The sequence below is a fragment of the Lachnellula hyalina genome (genome assembly GCF_007821495.1).
Source record: "Lachnellula hyalina strain CBS 185.66 chromosome Unknown contig00023, whole genome shotgun sequence".
Lineage (NCBI taxonomy): Eukaryota > Fungi > Ascomycota > Leotiomycetes > Helotiales > Lachnaceae > Lachnellula > Lachnellula hyalina.
Window position 1 is genome coordinate 172,953 of NW_022157137.1, and position 25,136 is coordinate 198,088.

The 25,136-nt window shown below is 47.3% G+C and overlaps 8 protein-coding genes across 8 annotated transcripts; 2 read left to right on the forward strand and 6 right to left on the reverse strand.

Annotated features, from left to right (window-relative positions):
* Positions 1-4,012: 4,012 nt before the first annotated feature.
* TIC32_0 (Short-chain dehydrogenase TIC 32-like protein) lies at positions 4,013-5,295 on the reverse strand (the record flags this gene model as incomplete). The annotated part of the gene is made up of 3 exons (XM_031147245.1): positions 4,013-4,290; positions 4,357-4,983; positions 5,208-5,295. The coding sequence occupies 3 exons, from the start codon at positions 5,293-5,295 to the stop codon at positions 4,013-4,015; spliced, it is 993 nt and encodes a 330-aa protein (XP_031007824.1).
* Positions 5,296-5,856: 561 nt separating this feature from the next.
* On the reverse strand, positions 5,857-7,782 carry ksp1 (Serine/threonine-protein kinase; the record flags this gene model as incomplete). Its single annotated transcript, XM_031147246.1, has 1 exon — positions 5,857-7,782. One exon carries the CDS (start codon positions 7,780-7,782, stop codon positions 5,857-5,859), a length of 1,926 nt encoding a protein of 641 aa, XP_031007825.1.
* Positions 7,783-12,917: 5,135 nt separating this feature from the next.
* utr4 (Enolase-phosphatase E1) lies at positions 12,918-13,674 on the forward strand (the record flags this gene model as incomplete). Its single annotated transcript, XM_031147247.1, has 2 exons — positions 12,918-12,959; positions 13,039-13,674. 2 exons carry the CDS (start codon positions 12,918-12,920, stop codon positions 13,672-13,674), a joined length of 678 nt encoding a protein of 225 aa, XP_031007791.1.
* Positions 13,675-16,175: 2,501 nt separating this feature from the next.
* On the reverse strand, positions 16,176-18,374 carry AVT1 (Vacuolar amino acid transporter; the record flags this gene model as incomplete). The annotated part of the gene is made up of 4 exons (XM_031147248.1): positions 16,176-16,724; positions 16,774-17,000; positions 17,101-18,128; positions 18,181-18,374. 4 exons carry the CDS (start codon positions 18,372-18,374, stop codon positions 16,176-16,178), a joined length of 1,998 nt encoding a protein of 665 aa, XP_031007790.1.
* An 805-nt stretch (positions 18,375-19,179) lies between these two features.
* SPAC630.10 (25S rRNA adenine-N(1) methyltransferase) lies at positions 19,180-20,049 on the reverse strand (the record flags this gene model as incomplete). Its single annotated transcript, XM_031147249.1, has 1 exon — positions 19,180-20,049. One exon carries the CDS (start codon positions 20,047-20,049, stop codon positions 19,180-19,182), a length of 870 nt encoding a protein of 289 aa, XP_031007793.1.
* A 207-nt stretch (positions 20,050-20,256) lies between these two features.
* On the forward strand, positions 20,257-21,031 carry RL25 (60S ribosomal protein; the record flags this gene model as incomplete). The annotated part of the gene is made up of 4 exons (XM_031147250.1): positions 20,257-20,281; positions 20,478-20,542; positions 20,599-20,891; positions 20,944-21,031. 4 exons carry the CDS (start codon positions 20,257-20,259, stop codon positions 21,029-21,031), a joined length of 471 nt encoding a protein of 156 aa, XP_031007792.1.
* Positions 21,032-21,401: 370 nt separating this feature from the next.
* On the reverse strand, positions 21,402-21,848 carry TIM8 (Mitochondrial import inner membrane translocase subunit; the record flags this gene model as incomplete). Its single annotated transcript, XM_031147251.1, has 2 exons — positions 21,402-21,571; positions 21,728-21,848. The coding sequence occupies 2 exons, from the start codon at positions 21,846-21,848 to the stop codon at positions 21,402-21,404; spliced, it is 291 nt and encodes a 96-aa protein (XP_031007787.1).
* A 551-nt stretch (positions 21,849-22,399) lies between these two features.
* Positions 22,400-24,377, reverse strand: pi066 (putative metal ion transporter; the record flags this gene model as incomplete). The annotated part of the gene is made up of 2 exons (XM_031147252.1): positions 22,400-22,979; positions 23,029-24,377. 2 exons carry the CDS (start codon positions 24,375-24,377, stop codon positions 22,400-22,402), a joined length of 1,929 nt encoding a protein of 642 aa, XP_031007786.1.
* Positions 24,378-25,136: the final 759 nt, after the last annotated feature.

Consider the following 25,136-nt stretch of genomic DNA (forward strand, 5'->3'; position numbering starts at 1 on the left):
AATCGATTCCCGAGTCTGACTCGCTACTCGTACAGCATCTTGGAAAATCATGAGGCTCAACATCTTTCACGTACATACAGAGACACAACCACATAAACCCCTAAAGTAAGAAGATGCATGAAAGCAGGCCGAAGCTATCAGCTCTTTGCTCCGAAGAAATGGATCAAATAGTTGGGGAACGTAGTTTAAAGGTGTCACCATACGCCACCACCCGCCCCCCGTCCCCTGTTCCCCGCCCCTCTCGGATATTAGATACAAGTAGATTTGGGCTGGAACTTTGCTAGAAATGGACTAAACGCTTAGTGTAAATTGGCGATCTCCCAAGGTTGGCAAGTAGTTCTGGGTCGGTGCTTTGTCCGGAGATAAAAATACGAGTAAGACATGCAGAGATTCACGGCAAGGAACGAGTCCGCGTCTGATAGTGACTTTGATGCAAATGCGGGGTTCATAGGGTGGTGTTCCTAGTAAGTTCTATTTCACCCCTAAAAACTTCCACCCTTTCCTGGATACTCGATATTTCAATGACAAAAAGGGGAGTTCCGTCATGGTACCATGGTACAGAAATTATTCATGGCAGTTCTTAGTTGAACCCAATTCCTCGGCCATAAGGTTTCAAATGTTTTACGCTTATCCGAACTGGAAGGCAGTTAACTAGTCAAGGGGCTGCTTCGCTTCTTATTCCCGCCAAGAGATTTTCTGTTCCTTGCAACTATTGAGGTTCTAGAATTGAATCCCGGGATCCTAACCCTCGGATAGAGAGCAGTGACTAACCATCCCAGCCTGATGATATTTGACCAAAGCACTTCTCCTGCCAGAACTTGAACTCTCACGACATACAGTACTCTGCATCGGCTCCTAGCCCTCCGCACATCACATGGAGACTTCTCCTAGTATCATAAAAAGTTCAACCATAAGGACGCTTCTCTTAACTGCTGCTGTGGCATGCTTAAAGCCACGGATTACCTAGTCTTCTGCTGAAAGATAATTTCAAAGTTTCACTCCTAGCTAGACAGACCCCTCTCCCCTCCAACTATCGGTAAGGAGGGTCTCACTTACCTGCAACGCCTTATAGCAAAGTCTCTAGAATTCGCAAAGTTCCTTGATACTACAGGTTTCTACTCCCGAATTTGCACTCGCTAGACAGCTAATGCGACACTCATATACCTTCATAGCCCCCTAGAGTTAGCGTAGGACAATCCTAGAGGATATTCTACTAACATCTAGACTTTATCCTTAGACAGTAGAGGTAGGTGACTACTTTGTAGCCCTCCTAGGGGTAAAACTAAGATGTGATCACTTTAGCCAAGGGACAGCCAAGGTATGTCTATTTTATATTAGGTTTTTCGGCGTCTAGGGGCTCTTGTTTCTATACTAATTACAAAATCTTCTGCTTTGCTTTTCCTTTTGTCTGCTCTAAGGAGCCCTACACTACGTCTGCTTAGGCGGACTTATTATATAAGATCAATGTATCACAAATCTTACGTCCCTAGGGACAAACTGTATAGGCACTTTCCTAATACAATCATCTAGTGGTCTATCCTGTATAGAGCGGAAGGTCACAGTCACAAGGCCCTCCTAGCTACGCACCCAAGTGTGAAATGCTTTCTGACGGTTGTACTTTATATATAATTCCTTAGCTTAGCACGTCTCTATACCCTTAGAGAGGTCCCCAGGACTTGCGGCTTCGCCTGATATCCGCTAGACGTAAATCAATATCATCATGATTATCATTATCATCACCAAAGCACTTTTGTAAGTAAGGTTTGTCCTTCAGGTACGAAGAGTATCTAGATTTTGATCGACGAGTACCTAGTAGTCAAGCAAGCCAAGCCGAGTCATTCTTACGTTTTGTGGTATACATGCTGCCTATGAACACATCTCCCCTCAACGTAAACTCACCACCATTTGGTGACGAAGCTTACAATGCCATCTTGAGCGTCCTTGGCTCTATTCGTATTTAACACCTGGACCAATACAGTACTACGGTAGCTAAGCACAATAAGTGCCTTTTTGTATGTCCATCACGAGGCAACTCAGGACATCCCCACCGCTGCGCGTTGCCGCTCAAGTTGCGAGTAGCTGAGGCTGAGAATTTCACCGAGTCTTGAAGCGGGAAGCTTGGCTCGTTGCCCCTGATTGAATGAACGAGTAAGTTCAGTCCTTGGTACCACTTCCTAGAAGTATTTGAAGTCTTAGAGTAGTTTCTCCTCATTTAGGTCCTTTTAGTAGCATTGACACGAAATGCTGCAGTGTTCAACCTTTGAGGAGATTTGACGGGTTTCGATCTTTTCCCGAAGTTACTCCATGACTTCACGATAAGCTGGAAGTTAAAGGTTCCCCCTCCCTGCATCGTGTCTTGTGTGAATTTTGGAGAGAACAAGTTTAGCTATAACAATTCTAGTAAAGCAAAATAGAGGGGCACATCACTAAACTGCACATCCATGGGATGCCAAATTTCTGCAGCTATAAGTCATCTAAGTTGTAAAGTTCCATGGAACGTTCGTTCCCTTCCTTCCTTGTAGGTTGGATAACCCAAACGGCAAGTGCGAGTGCACAAGGCAAGACAAACTGGCACCGCTGTGTTGGAGATGGACCATAGCTCAATTGAAAACGCATTTAGGATGCCATCTACAACGCACTTGCTGTCGCATAGATTATCTTGCTATACGAGTGTTTATCACTGGATGATATTTTAAGATTCAAACATATAAGTGGCACCAATTGGTTGAAAAAACTCAAGTACTTTGTTTTGATAATAGACTTCATACTTATGCCAGTCAGTTGTCAATTGTTGGCCCTCAACGTGTTCGAATATGCATTTAGATATTACCTTATATCTCCAATGAGCCACACTTGCTTGATTAAGTATGTTTTAGTGCAAATACCTGTCCAGAACCAAGTAACTAGGATTCTTAAGATTCCTGGCCCAACCACGTGATGCAAGTGCCTAAAAGGGGTAAATTAGGAGCAATATCTTGCAAGGTATGAAGTGGCTACTATCAAACCAAAGTTTAGACATAGTGATTCTTAGTCTCCTCCATCTCCTGATCCTACAAGCCAGATCTCTGTAAAGTCCTCGCCAAATAGTGTCACAATGGCTGGCTGGCTTAGCGAGCCAGGGGGCTGCATTTACGTCGAAGGATCCGAAAACCAGACGCTATATCATCTCACAAAGCCGCATTAAAAAACCCACCTTAATGCCTCTAGCTTGGTACCCGGAGAAGCCGTCTCGACAAGCTGCCGAAAGTGCAACAGCCAGTGCTGCATTTCTGCGAGGTGAGGTGTTCGAATCCTTCACTCAGAACCAACCTTCCAAGTACAGTTACTACACGTCTTCCTTCATCCTAAAGAGAGAGTAATTTTAGTACGAGTGCTTCTTCTTTGGTACTTTTCTATTCTAGATGCAGGAACAGAGACCCGAAGACTGCAGGATGTCGTTTGAATTCTCTTCGGATCGTTGCCGAGACGTCGCAGGGCATTGTCGTTGCTATGGGGTCATCCTTTGAGTATGCTTGAATGCATACATTATGCCTCAATAGTTAGTGGCAGGAGTAATAGCTGATGATAACGCCGCTGCAATTTGATGGTCAGAGTTGTGCGGATTTGGCAAGTGGTGATTCTAGAAGCCAGCGAGGCCACGTGGTTGAGGAAAGCAGATTCCTCCTGGGTTGGAGATTAGACGAGTCTCCATTGTAGGCTCGGAGCGCCCACAGTATGTGCATCCATTCCTGGATTCCAAACTCCCTTTCTTCTGCAGGAGACTGGTGTAGATAGTTAGAGTTCCCGTGGAAGAATTCGCCGCCTATCCCAGACGAATGTCTTTAATGAAGGATGAGTGACTGCAAGCTACAGATAACAAGTTTCATGGGATGAATCAATCATTGAAGCAAGTTACCCCCTCCCAACGATCGAATTCAAAAACCTAGTATGCATCTTCAATGAAATGCTTCCTAAGACCCAAAGATGGAACATCTCCTCTAACCCTTTGAAACAGGAATCGAGATATGTTCCATCACAAACGGCTCTTCACCCCAAGATCAAACTTCTGCGCCACAAGCTCCTCACTTAATTTCCACAATCTCTCAGCCTTCTCAGGGTCAGAAGCCCATTTCGAAGGTCTCTTGAGTTGACAATCGTCCAAATAAACCCCCCTCTCACCATCCAGGGCAGGATCCAAAGCAGCCACAAGATTAGTAGCAACGCCCTGATCCAAGTCCTTCCATCTCTCAACCCTCAACAAGCCCTGCAGTCCTTCTTCATCCAAGCCCCTCACAATACCCGTCCTAATAGCTACACCACATAATTTGATATCAGTATCCACCATTGCGGAAATAGAAAGAGCAACTCAAAACTCACTACCAGGCATAACAGCAAAACTCTTCACACCCCTCCCATTCAACCCCACCGCAAAAAGCACATTTGCCGTCTTACTCTGCCCATAAGCAACAGCCGGTTCATACCCCCCCATGCCCCTCAAAACGCCCTCCCCCATCCCCCGCCTCGGCCCCTCATCTGGCGCCAGCATATCCATCTTCTCCGGATTTTGCCCCAGATCACTAAACCGCACCGGACTAATCCTATGTGCCTCGCTACTCGTATTCACAACCCTAGCCCCGGCTGCCAGTAACGGCAGCAGTAAATTGGTAAAGAGAAAAGGACCGACGTGGTTGGTCGCGAACTGCATTTCTATCCCCTCGGCATTCAGCTGGCGGGAGAATACGTTGATGCCGGCATTGTTGAACAAGACGTCGATTTTCCTGCCGTGCAATGTTCTCGTGATGGTTGAAGCAGCAGCGCGCACGCTGGGGAATGAAGAGAAGTCTACGTGCACGCAAGAGACGTCTACGTGCGGGATGAGCGCTGCTACGGCTTGGAGCTTTGCGGGGGTGCGGGAGGCGAGGATGAGGTGGGAGGGGGAGTGTGCTGCGATGGCCGTGGCGAGCGATTCGCCTAGACTGTTTGGAGAAACACCCGTGATGAGAACTTGAACGTATATGTGTTAGCTGTGCGTGCATCTAGCTATAGTACACATGAAAACATATGTTGCGATCTTTCTTGGTCTACGGGGTATTGGCTCAAGAATAGGGGGTTGGGCTAGTATATCACCTGCCCTATCTGGCCCAAGAAGCACCAACATCCCCTCTCTCCATACAGACAAAGAAAACAACAGAGGGCTAAAAGGAAGAAGAAAAGGCTACTAAACTTACAAACCCCTCCCTCAATCCTCTTCGCAAACCGTCCCGCAACCTCGGTGCCAGTCGTCTCAGCCCCAAATTCCTTAACACTGGCCATCATCTCACGGAAGGAAGAAAGAACAAAAAAGGCCCCAATCGTAATTCAATCCAATTCTATATAGTGCTAGTTGGAATTGTGGATTGGAGGTACAGTAAGAAGAAAGAAAGGGTGCATAAGGCAAGGGGCCTTAGTTACCCCGCTTTCTCACGACACGCCTCACGACACGCTTGCAGTTTCTAAAACAAGCTCACGTGCGAGGCGAATAGTATATGACCAAGGCAATGGAAGAGGGGATTGGATATGAAGAAATGAATTGGATGACAGGAAAGATTTAGTTGCGAGGGCATTCCCTTGAAATCAAATGGAAGTTCTAGCCGGATGCGAAGAGGCCCAGGTTTGAAAAAGGAAACATTTGATTCACATGTTGTAGAACATTAGATAGAGTGGATGATTGTCTGGTATTTGAAGATCCGAAGAATATCTAACACACAGAAAAGCGAGTCCCAGCAGATATCCCTTCCCTTAAACCTGATTGTACCAATCTTGAAAGCCCGTTCTTGAGAACACAGTGAACAAGTCCTATCAATACTGCCAACTGATGGAAGAGAGAAAGTGCCAACACTACAAGTGGATGTCATGAAGACTTCCAACCCACTCTAAATCTCCGAGAAGCTGTTTGTCCTTGCGGACAACACATCGATCTCGGGCCCTATGGCTATCCTTGTTCCATGGGCATTCCCTAACCTTATCCTTAGAAATATTGGTCGCCTTGTTATCCCAAACCCCGGCTCCAAACCCAGTGAAGCCCAATCCAACATTTCGCCGTCCCTTCCACAAATCTGGGGACTTCTCCATTTCAGTACCAGTCACTGCTCGTCGGCGCTCTCCAAGCGCCGACCACTTATCGAAAGTAGATCGCTTGATTGGGGGTGAATAACGAGGACACTGCTCCAAAACGGTCGCCGTTGGTGGCGTATCATGGAAGAAGAAGCCATCCGCAATAAGATCATCATCTATGTCGGTGGCTGCCGCCTGTTGAGCCTCGGAATTCGCCTTCTCAATATTTACAAAAGAAGCACTCTTTGTCTCTAAAGGTCCTCGGCGTATCGTATTATCATCGGACTTGCTCTCATGACTCCAAGTCCTAGCATTCTGGGTTTGGCGTGCCTTCAATTGCTTCTCAGTCTCTTCTTCTTCCTCTTCAATATCTTCGTCCCAAAGGTCACTCCAGCTCTTAGACACCATATCAGCGTTTCTGCCGAAGATGGAGGCCATCGATGGCAGCGGCTTAGGCTTTGACATGGTGATTGGGAGAGAGCCAGAGATGGGAGTGAGGTTTGCCCGAGGAGGTCCCACTTTGTTTGCTCGCCTGAAGGCGAGAGAGTTCATCGACTCGCCAAGGGACGAGTTCAAAATTGATGGCGTCTGTTGGCCAATCGAAAACCAGTCCTTGCTTTCTTCTTCGGAACTTGGGAAGAGCTCTTCGGAAATATAGCTCTCATCGTCCGCAATAGCAGAAAGTTGGCGGTATTGCCGTTGAGGAGTGCTCTGCAATGCCTTGGCCCATGGAAAGGAACCCGTGTCGACTTGCGGACTTTGCTGAAGTGATGGTGTTCGAAGGGGCTCCCGCTTGGCGCTGGCAATAACCCGTCGTCTCTCTGCCGAGTCAAAGTCATCCAAGGACTCGTCGTCGATGGTGAAGCTAACAAGGCGCTCTAGAGCCTCACGAGCACCAACAAGGGAACGTTTACGTGGATCCAAGCTCATGCACTGGGCGATGACCTCGTATGTGTCCTGAGACATTTTTGGGAAGACATCAAAGAGGGATTGTTTGTCTCGACTGAAATCCAAGAACAAAGGATCAGACTCGGTGGGTGTGGTAAACGGGTTGCGAGAAAAGAGGATGTTCAAGAGGCAGATACCAATGGCCCAGATGTCGGCCTGACCCGGCGAATAGCCAGCACCGGCAGAATCATACTGTTCAGGCGACATATAACGATCACTGCCGACCGTAGTTTCGTAAGTCCATGCCTCAGATGTAGCGAGACCGAAGTCTCCAAGCTTCATTTCACCCGACTGGGTGAGAAAGATATTTTCTGGCTTGATGTCGCGATGATACATGCCTTTACTGTGGATGTAGGAGACAGAATCGACAAGCTGAAGCATGAATTCGCGGACACGTTCGGTCTCCCTTGGACTAGTCTTGCTGCGGATGGCTTCGTACAAATCGCCCCGGGAGCAAAACTCGAGAACAATGTAGACATGGGCTTCGGTCTCAAAGGAATGAATGAGGTTGACAATGTTGGGATGAGCTCCGAGACGAGCATGGCAGGCAAGCTCCTCAGATCTCTCATCAATGGCGAACGACATGTCTTGGTCACTAGCAGCGGACTTCTTTGTCAAGCACTTGATAGCAACGAATTCCCCATTGGTCAAATCCTTGGCCATGAAGACCATACCGAATGAGCCATGATTGAGTGGAGATACCGTCTCAAATCGTCCGTCGAGGACAACCCCGTCATAGAACCTGTCCTTGAGACATTCCATGATAGCGAGTGGATCTGATCGGGAGGTGGTGAGGTGGAGTATTGAGGTCAAAGCGTGAAGATTAGGTAGATGGGTGAAAAAGGCAAACGACGAGAAGCGTAGTTGTACAACCGAGATATTTTTGGGCCCTGAAGACTTGTGATTGATGAATACAGCGAGAAAATGCTTTTGTCTTTCTCTAGATAACGTTGTTGGCACAGGAGGCTCGAGGTGGTGAAGGTCGTGTGGTCGAGCCGAAGCAGGGTGACGAGGCAAATAAACAAACAAGCAACGCTATATAGATGTAGTCCACGCCGAAAAGCACGAATGGTAAGTGTTGAAAACTCCGGTATGTATCGTAGGGTGTCAGAGGCTCATTGATGGGTATTGAATTGTAGACAAAAGAAACTTGGTTGAGGTCGTTAATGTGACAGGGACGGAAGGTCTGGAAACGAAAGAAAGGTACGAAGTCGTTACGCTAACATGGAATCAAAGTATGAGAGGAACGAGTGGTCGAGGTGTTGATGAAGCCTCGGTGGCAGTACTGGGAACTACTGCTTGTTGTCGTGATCTGGGTCGATGGGGTAGCCGGATCGAACCAGGATCAAGGCAGCACAATCAACAGTTGTCGATTGTAATGCTGGTGTGGAGTGTGGGTCGTGAATTATCGTAAGAAGAGGGTCGACCAGAAGGAATCAATTAGATGATCAATGGAGCAGGGTGGATCTGTTTGGAGTGGTTTGGGTGACCCTGCGATGTGGTTCCGAGGCTGCCTGCAATCAATCGAATCGAGTTGATAACAGATCAAGGTTATGAAGAAGAGTCTATCTTGAGACAGTCCCGGACTGGCGTTTGGAAATCATGTGTTGTTTGAGATGGATTGGTGGAATAGGAAGTCGAAGAGCTGGCTCTTCGTCTTGCCTTATCCTCGGATGGAGACGCTTTCGAGTATTGTCGGTTTGAGAGGGCGAGGAGGCTGAAGAGATATGCGAGAGTGTGTTGATGCTTTCACAGAACGGTTGCGTGGCTGGTTGTGGAATGTGATGGTTGCCGTGAGCAACTGGTTGTCTTGTCCTGTCTTGTCTTGCTTGATGCTTTCGTTGTCCCGTATGACGCAGAGGCGAGGCGAGGGTGAGGTTGAAAGCAACGATATGGTCGTCGAATTGAGTTCAGAGGGATAGGGAGCGAAGGTAGAAGGAAGGTAATTAGGAAGGCGTAGAAGAAGAAGAGGAGGAGGGAGGAGAGCGAACACGAACAACTCGAGATGCGTCAATCTGGGACCATGCGTAGGTAGATGGGGTTTTGTGCTGGAGAGAGGTGTAGTAGTTTCGAAGGAGCAGAGTAGACAGCAAGTCAACAAGGAGGGTGCAGTAACCAAGAGCAGCGGTAAGGGCCAACTTCGGTTTAGCGTGACCTGCCGTGGCTCTAAAGAAAGGTGTGGTGGGCTGAGGATGGGAGCTGTGAGCCTTTCCCAACGCCGTTGCCGAAACACGATCGACAGTTGACCGCTGCCTCCAAAATACAAAGAACCCTTGCCGTTCTTCAAGCGGCATCCAATCTAATTCCGGTTAATGGAGAGCATCGGGCGGTAAGCCATTTGCGAGCGAGTGATTGTGAAACTATTGAGCCGGATCGGGTTATGTCCCACGCCGCTTTCTATACCTTCCATGGCTTTCTCTCTGGGTGACTCGATGTCTTTCTCATTGGCCCGTTGCCCAGCCTGCGCCTGCTTCGTGGCCGCCTCTCAGACCTCCCCTGAGAGACTGCAGTCTGCAGCACACTGCAGCTGTTAGCTCCTGAGAGTAACGGCGTTGGGTCAAGTGCAGTAGGTGGAGGGTCGAGCATCGAGCATCGAGCCAAATCAACTTTCCCTCCAGTACTGTAGCTGAAGCTATACTATTCGAGGCGCCTGGCCTGTCTGGAACTCTATCCGTAGAGGCCTTTTACGTTTGCGGGCCTGCAGTAGGCGGCCATGTATTAGTTACCCACCTAGGTAGGTATACAAAGTTGACAGGACAGGACAGCACAGAACAGGTCTCTTTGTTTCTACTGTAGTCTGCCGCAACGTCCGCAAGCAGATCAAGTTCAATTGACCACCTGGGCAGTTCTACTCGAGTCCGTACTCCGTTCCGGATTCTAATCTTGTACGAAGCAAGAGGCCACGGGACAGGGCCACGAATAATGAATGTCTAAGCTCCTCCACTAATGTTAGCAGTCACCCGCCACTCAGCCTTAGCAAATCCCAAATCCCAAACCCCCAATTATATGCTGGAACATTCTTGAGTTGAGATCCTTCGCCTTCGGTCAACGGAAAGAACACATTTTTTTGATATAGTACACATGGCCAATAATAATGTCTCAAAAGGGCTCGGTATCTTGGTTAGGTTTCATCGAGTGACCTCGAACACTATTATTACGAGTCCGGAATTGACATAAGGCCATTTGACATGTTGACTTTGTTCATATTCGCCATCCTAACTACATTTCCATCATTTCACTTATGGTTGATGATGAAACCCAATGGTCGTTCAAGCACAAAGAAAGTATCCCCATTCCTACAGGAGGATCAGGTCACTTATGCTCTCTTTCATCATGAACGTCTAACGGATACCTCCGAACCTTATCACCCACCCAAACTATAATATGGCATTCGCCATATTGAAACCGTTCAAGTGAGGGATATAGCTTGCGTAATGGACCCATTGTTCCCATTCCCATTCCTCAACTGCCATCCCTTTGCCGTGAAGATATCATCATGTGAAATGCGGTGCTTCGTGCTGCTATCGCATCGATGTCATCCAAAAGGTGGCCACTCCCCTCACTGTCGCCCGTTCTGTAGAGTAGGCTGCGGCCTTAATTTAGTAAGGCTACTAAGGCATCGAACCAGAAACGCCTCCAAACCTTCCAGGTGCTTCTCACCAGTCATAAGCAAGCGCCCACCACCCTCTTCATTTATTAGATGATTCGTCTCACAATCGACTGGCTGTTGCTGTTGCTTAGCATTGCATCCCACCGTTTCGACTCGCTTCACAGGCTCAATCTACATTCGACGCTTCTTGCACCCATCCTGCTTCAGCCTTCGTACAAGCACAGCATCTTTTGCCCGGCTTCGGCTTGCCTATACCTTACGATAAGCTCATGAGTTGCAACTCGCCCGCTGCAGATCATCCTAATCTTAGGATACTTTACAGGTGCACAGGCGTATCGACTCAATCTGCGAATAACGCCATCCTCACAAATGGTCTCACAGATCAACGTGAAACCCCTCAGCGATACGATACACATATCGACCTCCTGTACATCAACAGCTTCCCGACAACACCACTTTCACTACCTATCGCACCACCCAAGGCACGACGGGCGCGCCATCTCAGGGAACTCGGTGGAACCTCTTGCTGCACGAAAGCAGATGGCAGATGGTCAAGTAGGGCATTCACCTGACACCAGCGCATATCGTGCTTCTCAAACGCTCGGGAGTACTGGTACTGTGTACGGAGACAAGACAGCTTGCTTACACGGCCAGGTAAAGGCCCCATTTCCCAGGTAGGCTCGTAGAGTACGGATGAAGACGTCTGTTGCATGATCTACTCCACAAAGTCCGTGTCTCTCATAGAGTGCTGAGGTTGTTCTACTGCACCCCACCAATGTTTGGTTTCAAGCTGCATACGAATTACAAGAAGGTAGGTAGTAAAATACGGGTGCTGTACCTATCAGCCTGCATTCCACATACACCTACACAGCGGTGAGAATGAAAACTCTTCATGAAAACTACTGCAATAATTTCCATGTTATCGATGGCAGGTACTGTAAACAATAATGCCATCTGGTTATCTCGTGCAAAGTAGAAACCCATAAGGCACGGTCTGTACAGCTGCAGCTAATCGGACGGGGCCATACTTGCATTTCTCCACAAAAACCGCAGTACAGTTCCTGGAGCTGTCCCGTAAGTAGTGGAGATCCCGTGTGCTGTTTTTCCCTTTTGTGCATCAAAGTGGCTTTCTCCATGCAGACGGTATGGAGTTGGTATGGATCTAGAGCTTCCAATAATGGCTGGCAGAATATGCTTAGGTATTTCAAAAGTCCCAATGTGTATCGGTTCCTGTTCACCGCTATCCAAATCTTAAAAAATCTTGCCACGTAGTCGCTCCTTCCGTCAAAATACAAGTGCCGATTATTCATGCCACTGAAACATATCGAGAGAAATGATAATCCAACACACCTTGAGCATCCACATCCACATCCAAATCCACCACTTAAACTACCAGTAGCTGCAGCTTATTCATGCGCTCTACTGCACCTCGTCCCAGGGTCTAGATCGCGCTTTTCCGCATCTTGACGTTTGCGACTGGACAGTTGTGAACGGCGAAGTTGCAAAGAAAAAAAAAGATTTCCGCCTTCACCGCTATCTTGAACCGAGGAAGAACTTTTTTCTTTCTCTTATCGCGCAAGTACGAAGATGGATGTCGAGGTGGTCTTGCTTGATATTGGTACGTACCTAATACCTCCCTCCGTGTTCGTCCATCCATGCCACTCACTGGAGCTGGAGCATGTTATACTCGGACAGTCACGTGGATTACAGCTGACATCTGTAATATGCAGAGGGGACTGTTTGTCCAATCTCCTTTGTCAAAGATGTTTTGGTAAGCATGGTTTTCTCTATCTGTGTTGTTCCCTTCTCTCATCTATGGACCTCCGCAATCTCCCCCCTATCACAAGTTTTCCTCATAGAGCACTACCGTTGTAAACCATCTTTCCATTCCGACCGAAAGCTTTTCTAGTTCATTGCGACTGCCGTCGGGATCTGCGTCGTGTGCAGCGCAAGTGAGCCTGGCTAGGAAGAAGATCTGAAGTCTGTATGTCTGTGACGGGTCAAGTGAACACGCACAAGTGTTGCTCTGTTGGAGACCCATTTGTGATTTGCTACCCTACGTTACAAGTTTCTTCTGAATGCCTATCCTGGAACGTAAAGTGGCACAAGACCTCAACCCAGCCTTCCAGCGCTGCGGTTGGTTGCAGACTGCGAGGGGGGCAGTATTCTCCGCATCACTTTCGTTGGCCAATGCAAGAGTTTGTACCATTGAATGAGATATTGCGGGGAAAACTTAGCATTACCACATTTGAGCATAATCTCCCACGAAACCGTCATTGCCACCAAGATGGCATTACGTCCTAGCCTCACTTCAAAAGCTGCCCACAAAGTCCCTACATTTGCCACGATGCCCCGCGACAACCCCGCCTCACTTGATACTTGACCATAGAGCTAATCACTATCCTCAGTTCCCATATGCCCTTGAAGTCCTCCCCTCAACACTAGCCACCCAATGGAACTCTCCAGCCTTCGCCCCCTATCGGGACGCCTTCCCACCCTCCCACCGCAGCACCCCCGCCGCACTCCTCGCCCACGTCCGGGACCTCATGTCCCAGGACCTCAAGATCCCCTACCTTAAATCGCTCCAAGGCTATCTCTGGCTCACAGGTTACGAGAGCGGCGCGCTCCGCTGCCCACTCTTCCCAGACGTTCAACCCTCCATGTCAGCATGGTACAAAGCCGGCATCGCGATCGTGATCTACTCTTCAGGCTCGGTTCCGGCTCAGAAGCTACTGTTCCAGTACACAAACTCAGAACCAGAGCCAGATTTGAGGCCACTGATTAGTGGGTATTTCGATACGGTTAGTGCGGGGTTGAAGACGGAGAAGGCGAGTTATGAGAAGATTGCTGGGACGAGAGGGGAGCGGATTGGGAAGTGGCTATTTTTGAGTGATAATGTTAGAGAGGTTGATTCTGCGAGGGAGGCAGGTATGCAGGGTTTTGTTGTGGTGAGGGAGGGGAATGCTGATTTGAGCGAAGAGGAGAGAGAGGGGAATACGTTAGTGGGGAATTTCGAGGAAATCAAGCTCAAGGGGAGATTATAAGCCAAGGCTGAAATGATGAGAAGCCTTTCCAATGCGACTGTTTATAATCATTTTCGGGCAAGTGCCTGCTCGAAGTAAGCATGGATCACATCGCAACCTTGTGCTAGATAGAAACAGCGGCACTTTTTATGATCTACTTTCAGTGTCCCACATCTCCTAGCACATTATAAATGGGTGCCGATTTTTCAGTGCGATGCAATTACCATTTCGCTTGCAATGTGTACCCCCTATCTTACCCGACTGCCGCTATTCGAAATGCCAGAACCTTCAAAAGTCCTCCTCACAGATATCCACTCCAAATACCAGCCCTTGTATCATTTCCGATACCTTTTTCCACTCCCTCGAACAATCCTGTATTCATAGCCCGCCCTAGCAGACAAAGATATATATATATATATATATATATATACTCTTCATACTCTCGAGAAAACTCCGAGAACCATCGATTTTTTTGGACGCGTAGGGGGCGGGAGGGAAGTCAGTCATTCAATAGAACCTGTAAGACTGCACTTTTCTTTCTGTACTGAGCTTTCTTGTACTCTATATATATTGGTGGATAGTTGATCTACTTGCTCGTACTTCCATTCCTTGAACCCAGCACGAGCTAGCTACTATAGTAGCGTTTTCTGGATCGAGGGAATGAGGTAGGTAAAAGGTATGATTTTTATATTGAATTGGATGTTGAAGTCACTGTCTATGCTTTCCCAGACACGAATACTCGTAGGTCGTGAAGAGAACATACTGATGGATCCCAGGAGGCGTCCATTCATCAGGATGTTGAAGGTGCCAAACTCAGTCCAGCCTCCTCCTTGTCGGTCCCAAATATTTATCAGTGAATGCCGAGAGATGTCTCATCTCGATTGTATTATATGACTGGATCTTTAATTAGCACCAATGAAGTCCCTTTACATCAAACAAGCACGATCTCTCACATATGATTTCCTAATGCCGCTGAAACAGTCGCAGTGAGGCCTCCTTATCTAGTAAACCTCACTCTCCTACCAAAGACCAGCCTATTTATGCTTCTCGATTGTCATACTAGGTACTGTCTGGTTAATTGGAACCCTCGGTCATATATAAGCATAGTCTACAGATATCAGCACGAGCTTGAATCCCGTCCCATCGGTCAAGTCGTAAAACAGGTATCGGCATCTGATATACAAATATGCGAAAAGTACAAGTCTTCTTATATTCTATACAATACAATACAATACAATACAATACAAACGTCATATATGATATGTATACCTGAGACACCATTTCCTCGACTAAAAGAACTTGAAAGTAGCGTCGCGATTCGAAGTTCAGCTCACCCATAAAACATCTGCTCCAGTTTCGGCCATATGCTATGTGCAATCAGTCAGTACGTCAAGACATTAAAAGCCAAGGATAACAAATATGTAGTGTAGCACAAGATATCCAATCATGTTACACAATAGTAGCTGAAGCCCATCTCAGACGCCAAGAGCGCTTTCGCGTATTGTACAGTTGCTTTCCCTTTCAACGCTTTCTTCATATCGCTCCTGCTATAGCACCCCCTTCCTAATTTCACTTTGGCCTAAATGAAAACACCCTCCAAAGCCATGATCAATGTTCTACCATAAAAGCCCGTCAACTTGCCATACTCCCCATCTTTTACCAATCAGACTAGTGACATTGTTCCTGGTCCCTTTTCCATGGATGTGTTGCCTACAGCAACGTTGGGTCATCCTCGAGTTGTGGTTATGTTCGCTGGGAACCTACATTGCTTGCGGATTCCCCCATTTGGATGAACAAATAGAACTAATTACATTCATGCATGATAGATAGTATCTCGAATTTTCACCGGCGCTTCCCGACCGTCAATTCTATTTGACAATAACACTGCATTGACAACAGCAGCAGCAGGTAGGTTGTCAGTCTGAAGAAGCACATGTCAAGAAAACATCCTGGACTGTAAGGAATTGATGGTATGGCAAGGCGAATTGAGTGAGGGAGGGTGGAAGGAGAATTACTCAAAGTGGACAGAGTGAGAATGATGGAAGTTGCTAACTTGCTAAGGTGAATTCCCAGGCTTTTTTTCTAAATTTTGTGCATAGTAGGTTGCGGCAATGGCGAAGTCTCTATAGTAATGCTGCCAACTTTTCCAGTCATGTGTGGTGCATGTCATTCAACCAAAGAAAAATAAAAAGGCGTATGATGGAGTGAAGACAAAAGGCCTGTGGTGATTTCTGAGTTGTCCTTGTCCTCTCTCTTGCATGACAATGACATTGCCATCACAGCGGTCGTCGACTTCCATTTTAGAGCGTTGACTGCTCCTTGCAATCGTGGAAGCAAAATTATGGGGGGTGTAAGGTTTATAATTCTATTGAACATGACCAGCCAAATGTGTCTGCAGCTGCAAACGAGTCGCTATGCAGATAACAACATGCCACCCATCCCAATGCAGCGCTCTAAATACAACAAATGTTCCACCCATGATTAATCATTTTTTCATCTATCCCCACCCCCCCGAAATTCCTCTACGCAGCCCCAATCATGCTCTTCGGCAAGAACGCAAAGACTGTACCCACAGTCGCTAGAATCGAGCAAACCACAATCAGGAAGTAGTCCAGGATGCGTTCCCGCATGCTAACTTCCTTCCCAAAGATCTTTAGATAAAACAACAGTGGCAAAATAATGCAGATAGTAAAACACAATGTAGATCCCATGAACGCCATGATGCTATCAAATGCAGGAAATACAATCGCAATAATCACAAAAACAACAATGACCAGGATGCGGATTACGCTTTTGAGAATCTTGCGGATCAAGCTGGAGAGCTTGGTTTGAGGAGGAGCATGGGCTTCAGAATGCGGGTCAAGACCGGCTAGGAGTTCCAGGGTCGAGACGATCGGTCGGGCATTTAGCGGGACCTTTGTAAGGGGAATGATGGCGATGAAAATGCTGAGGCAGACGGCGAGGAATTTGGGATAGCCAGAAGTACCGATTATATTTGCTGTTATTTCGTCCATAACCCCGTCGCCAAACATGAGGATGCCGGCTACAGCTGTAGCACAATCGAGGATGTACTGCAAATATTCTTAGATATGGTTAATTGAAAAGGGCAGGATTACTTACGGTGAAGGTAAAGGTGACTTTGACAGCCCGCTTGAACTTGTAGGGATGACGCATGTCTCTATATATATTAGGGAAGACAGAATGCCCACCCCAAGGAGACATGAGAAGACCGAATGATAGAGGCAAGGTGAGCCAGTTTGAGGGGAAGAGGTAAGTCGTAGCTGGCTCACGCAGAGAGCCAGGAGTATGAGGCTTAGAAAAGCCGTCGATGAAAACGATGCTTACAACTACAAAGCCGTTAGTAGAGGTCAATTTCGACATGGTACTATAATGACTTACTGGAGAAACATGAGATTATTCCAACCACACTGCTAAAACTGAGCATACGCAAAGGTGCAAAGTTCAGGGGTATCATGAGAAGACCGCAGATTATTTTCCACCCAATTACACCAACACCAGGGATCAATAGATCCAACGTATCCGCAAAAAGAACAACCAGAGCTACGCATGCAGCAAGTAACTCCAGCGTAAAAAGCACACTGGTTATTATCCGAGCCTTTTGGCCATAGCTGATAAATGCTAGATCTGCAAATGTGATCAAACTAGCATCAACATCCAAACACTTCGCTAGCAACTTGGCTGTATATGCAGTAACCAATGCTGCAAATCCCAGGAACAGCATTCCGCAAACCCAACCGGAATATTTGATACCCATAGGAAGACTCAAAAGTCCAACTCCGATTAGGACATTTGTGGAGTTGAATATCGTCTGATAAAGAGTCGACTGCCCAGCGACTGTAAGAACAACCTTCCCATCCTGTTCCACTTCTTTGACCATTAAAGGCTCCGACGTCCCCTCCGCTCTAGCGACTTGTTGTTGTCTCCATAATTCCCCAGCTCTTAGCATAGAGTTCCCGCTCAGGGTAGACTGTAAAGTACCGTACGATGTTCCGTAGCTTCCTGAAAGTGCGATGGCTAGATGAGGGGGAATAGCAAAACTGGAATCCCTTCCTCTGACACTGCCCTGAACACTGGGCAAATCACTATTAAGTCGTCTCCCACCAGACTCTTTGTGTAGTAATGGCTGGGTGGGAGTGGGCACATCTTCGGCTTCGTAATCAACGGTGTCGTCGTCAATAGCATTTTCCGACCTTCCTGAAGCTTCGAGATGGGCTCTGAGCAACGATGTCCGAGGTATGCGTCCATTTTCTGCATCTGTCCTCCCATATGCGATCGTCTCGTCCGTGTCGTCGGTGTTCGCGGGTGAGTCTGGTTCGGAGGAGATAATAAACGCAGGCCGGTTCGGTGCAACCTCGTGGAACCCTGCAGCTCTTGTCCAACTTCTCGCAAAGTTTTCCATACTGTTTACACCTCCAACTTGGGCTATGGAATTCAGACGGAGAGCGATTGAAGATCTGGGAAACTGTCAGCAGATGAAAGGGGGTGACTCCAGAAACTCAAACTTACCTCCGTCTTCGCAATTCTTGTTGGTTGCCTTCATCGTTCTCTGGCACGCCTAGATTCGCAGAAGGGGTACGTTCTCCTTGCTCGCTGAAATGTATGCTTCGTCCACCATCCGAGCTGACGGAACTTCTATGGGGAGAAGTTCCATACTCATATTCTTCCCAATTGGTGGGATTCCGTGTTGTTCCAGGAGCCATGGTTGCGAACTGGCGTGTCAATACATGCAAATGGGAAGTTGTTGACGTGAAGACTGGCAAGTAAAGGTATATGGGTAACGACGGAATGGACGAGTTTACGTCTACCTTATTCAATCAAGAGAAGACCTTCCTACCTTCAGAGTTTTCATCAGCTTAGCCAGGGGATTAATATCGATGGACTGATTGACTGATGGCCTGGAGTAGGCTAGACCACCTCTCCAGGATTTTCTTTTCCTTATCTCTTATCTGAATGATGTTATTAATCAATCAATCAATCAAAGATTACGCCACAATCTGAAGCAACTGCATGAAAATTATGTAGAAATGAAGAGATAATTGTAATATACGTTGTACAGAGTATTTGGAGGACATGAATGGAATGTATTGGAGTAGGTAACTTGTTACTGAGAAACTACCTAGGTACTTGTAGACAACCCCCGCGAGCCCCCGTCTTGAACCAGAATCTCAAGCTGCGTGGTGGGGCATCCGCTGCAAGAAAAGCCGAGGCTGCGAAATTCGAAATTTTTATATCAACTGATCCATCCATCTCATGCAGATGGGCAAAACTGGGCATACAGCTGATCACTCACATTGCAACCTCAAGACTAGAATATATTTTCTTCGTGCATCCAATCACAGAAAATCGTCCTGCGAAAATTAAAACCCTTTGTTGCCTCCCCTCTGTGCATTACTTCCTAAAGTACCCTCTCAGCACTTGATCAGGCCATATGCAAACCACCCCTTCCAAAAATACCCACGACAATATACTCTTGGCTTCCATATGCGGTGAAATCATCTTGCAAAGTCACCTGAGGACGATAGCGAAATTGTTCCTCGTCTTCCCCGACCTCAACTCCTCTTTCTTGAACCCAAGACTTCGTTTGGTGGTCGGTGCCTGTAGCCTCCAAAGGTAATACACTAACTTATTTGAGAGTTTCTTCTTGACCAACAAGAATCCTAAAGCCTCCATAATAGCCTCCATTTTCTTCTCGTCCATGTACCTCGAGTTGGTAACGCAAGGAGCTGGTAGAACTAGGAAAACACTCGGCAAGTACTCTGCGAGACCTTCAGGATACTTCTTGGGCTTCAGAAACTTGAGAATTCGTAATAACATTTCTCCCTTCCCCACGGGATCTGGGACATAGTTGAGGACCAGAGAGAGACTAATAATATCAAACTGTTCCTTCTCGTCAAGCGGAAGAGGCCGTTCCATAAAATCCTGCTCCGTGATCCCTTCGGCTTGGCTGTTTAAATCGATTCTCTCAATTTCAAACAGATGGCTTTTAGAACAAGCATTTGTGACACTTAAAGCTCCAATTTCCAACATCCGAGTAGGTTGGCCATTCGTAATTTGCTCCTTCAATGCTGGAAGCAATGGAGCTAGCCAGTCCATGAGAATCCTTGAACTATCTCCTCCCCGGTCGTTGCTCTGACCAATGAGACTGGCTCGTTGATAGTTCTCAAGACCTCCCTGTGCTTCAATTCTCTTCTTGAGAACTTCAGCCGTGACATTATCGCCATCCGCAAGAGCTTTCGTTCTCTGCTTCTCAAGGGTGTGATGCGTTCGAATGAGAGTTCTGGTTGCTTTACTGGAGATCGAACGTTTTGTCTTGACCGTGGGAGGGCGACCAGCAGAAAGGGATTTCAGTTTGGTCTTCTTATTTTTAGTTGCCATATCCGTCTAGGAAAATACATGTTGTCGTGGTATCGTTGTAAGTTGAAACAAATCGGCTAGCAGAAAAAGCGAAAGAAGAGCTCTCCACGTGACCATAGCTTAGCTATCGCGCTAGACTTTCCGCACTTTGAAAAGTTTTGAATATTCGACCAAGACAAATCCACGGCACCACCACCTTCACGACAACCCACGACAAAATCAATCGACATGCCTCCAAAGGATCAAAAGAAAGGTACAATCCCCTTTCTAACCAATATGCTCTGCTGCGATTGAAGCGCCATGGTTTCGAAGGATCTGATCAAGTTTGAATTTTTGCGAAAATGAAATCTTTCCGAACCCTCGACCAGATGGGGTCAATTTTTGCGCACCAGCAGCAGCAGATATTGCGAGTTCATCAAGAGCGATTGCTGATGCGTAAGTGTTAATAGGTGCCGCCACCAAGGGCAAGGCCGGCAAGCAAGCCAACGCTGCTGCGAAGTCTGCGTTGAAGGGCGTAAGTTTTCAATCCTCTCACTCCCCTACAATCCACATAGCTAACATCTTCCCCAGTCGCACTCGCAGAAGGTCCGCAAGGTCCGCACCTCGACGACCTTCCACCAACCTAAGACCCTCCAACTCTCCCGCAACCCCAAGTACCTCCGCAAGTCCGTCCCCGCGCAACCTCGCCTCGATGAGCACAAGGTCATCATCCACCCTCTCAACACCGAGAGCGCGATGAAGAAGATTGAGGAGAACAACACCTTGGTCTTCATTGTTGATATCAAGGCCAACAAGAGACAAATCAAGGAGGCGTTGAAGAAGCTGTACGATATTGACACCGTCAAGATCAACACCCTCATCCGGTACGCTTTACAAGGACTATGCTGCAAGGGAACAAGTGCTAACAAAATACAGACCTGATGGATCCAAGAAGGCCTTTGCCCGTCTGACCCCAGACGTCGACGCTCTCGATATCGCTGCCACCAAGCTCGCCATCGTCTAAGTGTCTGATTTGGGACAAGATTATGATGGGATGTACGGGGGATTATGATCTGGTTATGGATTTGCCAGCGGGATTCGTGGTTCACTTGCATTCAAGGCGTAAATGAGATATACCAATCAAAAATGCACAAAAAGTGCTGCCCATCCTGATTTTCTTCCTAATCTAATCGTCTCTTGATGGTGATTCACTCCTTTATCAAAAATGAACAAGCTAGTCGTACAGACCGTAGAGTAGAATACCCTCCATCATCCCAAATCCATCCATATTCATACAAGGCCTCCCTTCCATCAGGCATAGTATACACCTCCTTCCCTCCACCTCGCCCCAACCCCTTCTCCTCACATCCATCCCCTCCCTACAGTATACCATCCTAAGCACCCCCCCTCATCTGCTCCAAATGCTTAATAACCGTAAAATTTGCATCCAAAAACCGATCCACGCAATTCTGCGTACAGCTTTCCTCGCCCTTGTCCAACTTCCCACTGCGAATAGCACCCGTCACGCATTTCTTAAAACACGTCTCTGTTAAACTATGCACAGCTACAATCAATCCGATCATCAGTCAGCAAATGATTTGCTTTTTGAAAGCCCGTTCCCCCCCTCGAACAATTGCTTCTAGAAATAAGAAGGATTGGGGTGCGTGTAAGAATGATGGGATGGGGCAGAGGTCAAGGGAAGATGGGAGAGGAGACACACTTTGCTGGATCCGAGCTTTTTGCGATTCGTTGACGACGAATTGCTGTAGTTCTTGCTTGTCTTTGTCGCTGAGCTTGGATAGGTCGACGTTTTGCTCTAGAGACGAGGTAGGGGAGTCCATGTTTGTTTTGTGATGGGTGTGTCTGAAGGTGTTTGGGGAATGGTGGCGTTGGGAGTCGTGAGTTGTGGTTGTAGTTTTGTTTGTGCTTGTGCTTGGGGAGAGAGCTTGGCTTGGTGAGCTTGAGAAATTTCATGCATGATGCCGATATTGTGACACGTGATGATTGTTGGTAGCAATACCTGCCTGATTTCACTTCATGTTCTTGCATTTGCTTTTCTTCTCAATTGTTTTGATTATTACTACTGGAGTCTGGAGCTGTAGATATTAATGCGAGTCACTATGAAGTGAAGCAAATATGGGGATTGATATTCTTTCATTCACTACGGACTTTCTATGTCTAAAATCTATGGAATTAATGAGACAGCGAAAATCTAAATCAGGACATTCCTATCATAGCCCGCAAATTCTCTAGACATCCACGAAGATCCCCAGCAAGTTTCTCTAGACGCCAAGCTGCAGTGCAATGCAAAATCCAAAATGTAAATTAGACTTTCGACATATAATTTCCATATTATAACATCTCTCGATATAGTCATACCAAATCTTTCCATCTAGATATATCTCATACGTCTTGCAAGAAGCAAAGAGACGGCCGAGAAAAGAGCCAAGAAGCCGAGGATTCCGAAGAACGGGCCAAGACTGTCCGAGTTCTTCCATGGAACAGCAACGTTCATGCCGAACAAACCGCAGACTAGGTTGAGAGGAACAAGAACAGATGCGATCAGAGTGATCTGACTGAGAACTTTATTGGCTCTGTTTCCTTGGGTGAGGTTGTCGATTGAAAGCTGGGCGAGGTAATTGCTATGGGATCGAGAAAGCATCTTTTCAAAGTGTCCCAAACTCGTCATCATTGTAACGACGTGATCCTGGATATCGCCTAGATAGAGTCCAATGTCCATGCGAGGAGTGACCTTGTAATTCGCATTGCAGCGCTTGGTGAAGCCCCTGAGAACATCTGCTTTGCCACCGAGAAGCTTCATAAGACCCATGACGTTCTTGCGAACCATTCCAATCTTTCTTAGGAATGTATACATATCGTTGTCTCGGGAGACGAATACTGCATCTTCAATTGAGTCTGTCTCGTGATCAAGCATGTGAATAATGGGTGCGAAAGAATCAACAATATCATCACTATTCAATTATTAGTATCCGTAAAAATGTTCATGGGGAAGTAACTTACATCAACGCATAGCAAATCCAGTCACTACTCAGAGCAACATAATCCTTCAGTGCCGTGATCCTCTTCCGAACACGAGCAGCATGAGTATTTTGAGAGAAGCTGAAGCTCAAGGTACCCTCACGAAACACAACCACGTAGATATTGTGAGGCTCATATTCTTGTCCATCGTCGACTTCTACCACATTGAAAGATCGGAAACACGCGAAGTAGTAGGAGGAGAAAAGCTCAATCTTCTCACGAGCCTCCTGGGTGCCAATATCCTCAATAGTAAGCGGGTGGACACCGAATGCCTTGCAGATCGCTCGGATTTCTTCTTCTGTAGGGTTGTTCATGTTCAACCACCAGACACCCTCACCTTCCTCTCCTCTTTCTCCCTGAGGGAGCGAGAACAGAGTGCGGAGATCTTCCCCTGGTAGGATAAGATCGCCGAATTCGGCTGCATGAATGGTGGACTCTTGCTGGGAAGAGAAGAACTCAAAGCGATTGACATCGAGACCTTGCTGTTGCTTGATTGACTCAGCAAGGCTTGAGTTTTCGGCATGTTTCTCATCCATGGACGGAGTCTCGAGTGAGGGGACCTCAACCATATCGCCATTGGCCATTATTACAGTTTGATGACCACCAACTTTTGAGGAAGCTCGAAGATCATGGAAAATACGGGCTTGAGGCTGACCTTTGGGTGGCGTTCTTTCACGGTTCTCTTCCTCGGCAATGAACTCCTCCAGTTCCTCGAAATCAATCTGGAGACTATCCTTATTCCCAGTTGTATGCAGAGGAAAACAGACATCTTCTTCGGCTTCAGACTTGACGGACTCTGCGAAACTCTGAGCGTCATTGTCATTTGTATAGCGTCTGCTTCGAAGGCTCCGATGGCTTCGCATGCTACCGCCAGAAGCAGAATGGGTTCGATGGAGCACATGCTCTGCACTAACAAGAGTCTCTGCGCGAGGTCTTGGCGCATGGGATTCACATGTTGAAGGCTCACGCTCGCGGCGCCGGGCATCAGCAAAGGCTTTGACTGAGTTCGGTGGCGACTCTGATCTAGGATCAATAGTGGTTACGGTTCCTCGGCGGCTCCTGTCATGAGCACCTGCTCGGCCGTGGAGAGGAGAAACACCTCCAGCTTCCTCGTCGACGAGAGCCTCTTCGAAGTCTCGAGCCGTGACCTGAAGGAGGCTATGATTGACCATGGACAAGTCAGGGCTCTGGGGATTAACACTATGCATGGTCTCAGCAGTACCACGGCGAGATCTCGGCTTTTGTTTAGAGTGAGACTGGTGTCGGTGATCGTCGAGTTCTGGAACAGGCGTACTGTAGCCAGTGTTGAAGGTATCTTCGTGGTCGGACATTGTGCTAGTTATGTCTGCAATGGTTTTTTGTGGCCTAAAACTGTTAGACTTGGAAAATATGAAAGGTAACACAGCGAATAGCTAACCAAGTATTAACGTGTAAATCAGAGCGCCCTTCAGTTTTCGAAAGTGGGTCGCACCGAGCGCCCACTGCGTGTCGGCGTCAATTTGATAGAAGGTTTTGCACAGGTTGTCCCTGTACAGCTCTTCTGAGAGTAGCTGATCCACCCAGCTCCTACCCCAAGGGTCGTATTGTTGTATTTATATTTGAGTTTTTGTTCGACTTGCCAAGGCCAATTATGGAGGTTTCTTGTCACCTCCGCAGTAGGCCCAGCTCCGTGGGCCGAGAAGCGGACGGATAAGAGAGAACTGGTGAAATACGAGTCCCGCCAATTTGGTGGTTGTTATGTTAAGGGCCGCCGAGGCGATGAGGTCGAGGAATCGGTCGTCTGGGTGTTTTTCGTAGGAAAAGGGTTTTCGTGACAGCAGTCTATCGAGGAGTCTCTATCGTGAGGGGTATGTATGGTGGTGTTTTGGTGGATTGCGAGGTTTGTAAAGGTGGAAAGCGACGACAAGTTGGCACAGAGTTTTCTTTTCTTTTGGGTGGAGGTGGGTTACGGATGACGTTAGTCAACGAGATCAGAGTCTGGTCCCTAAACACGCAAACGCGGTGAGCGGGCAATTACTGTGTTTTCTCGAGAGCGATCAAGGTTGCTTTGAGTCTGGTGAGGGAATGAATTTGTGTTGTTGAGAATTGGG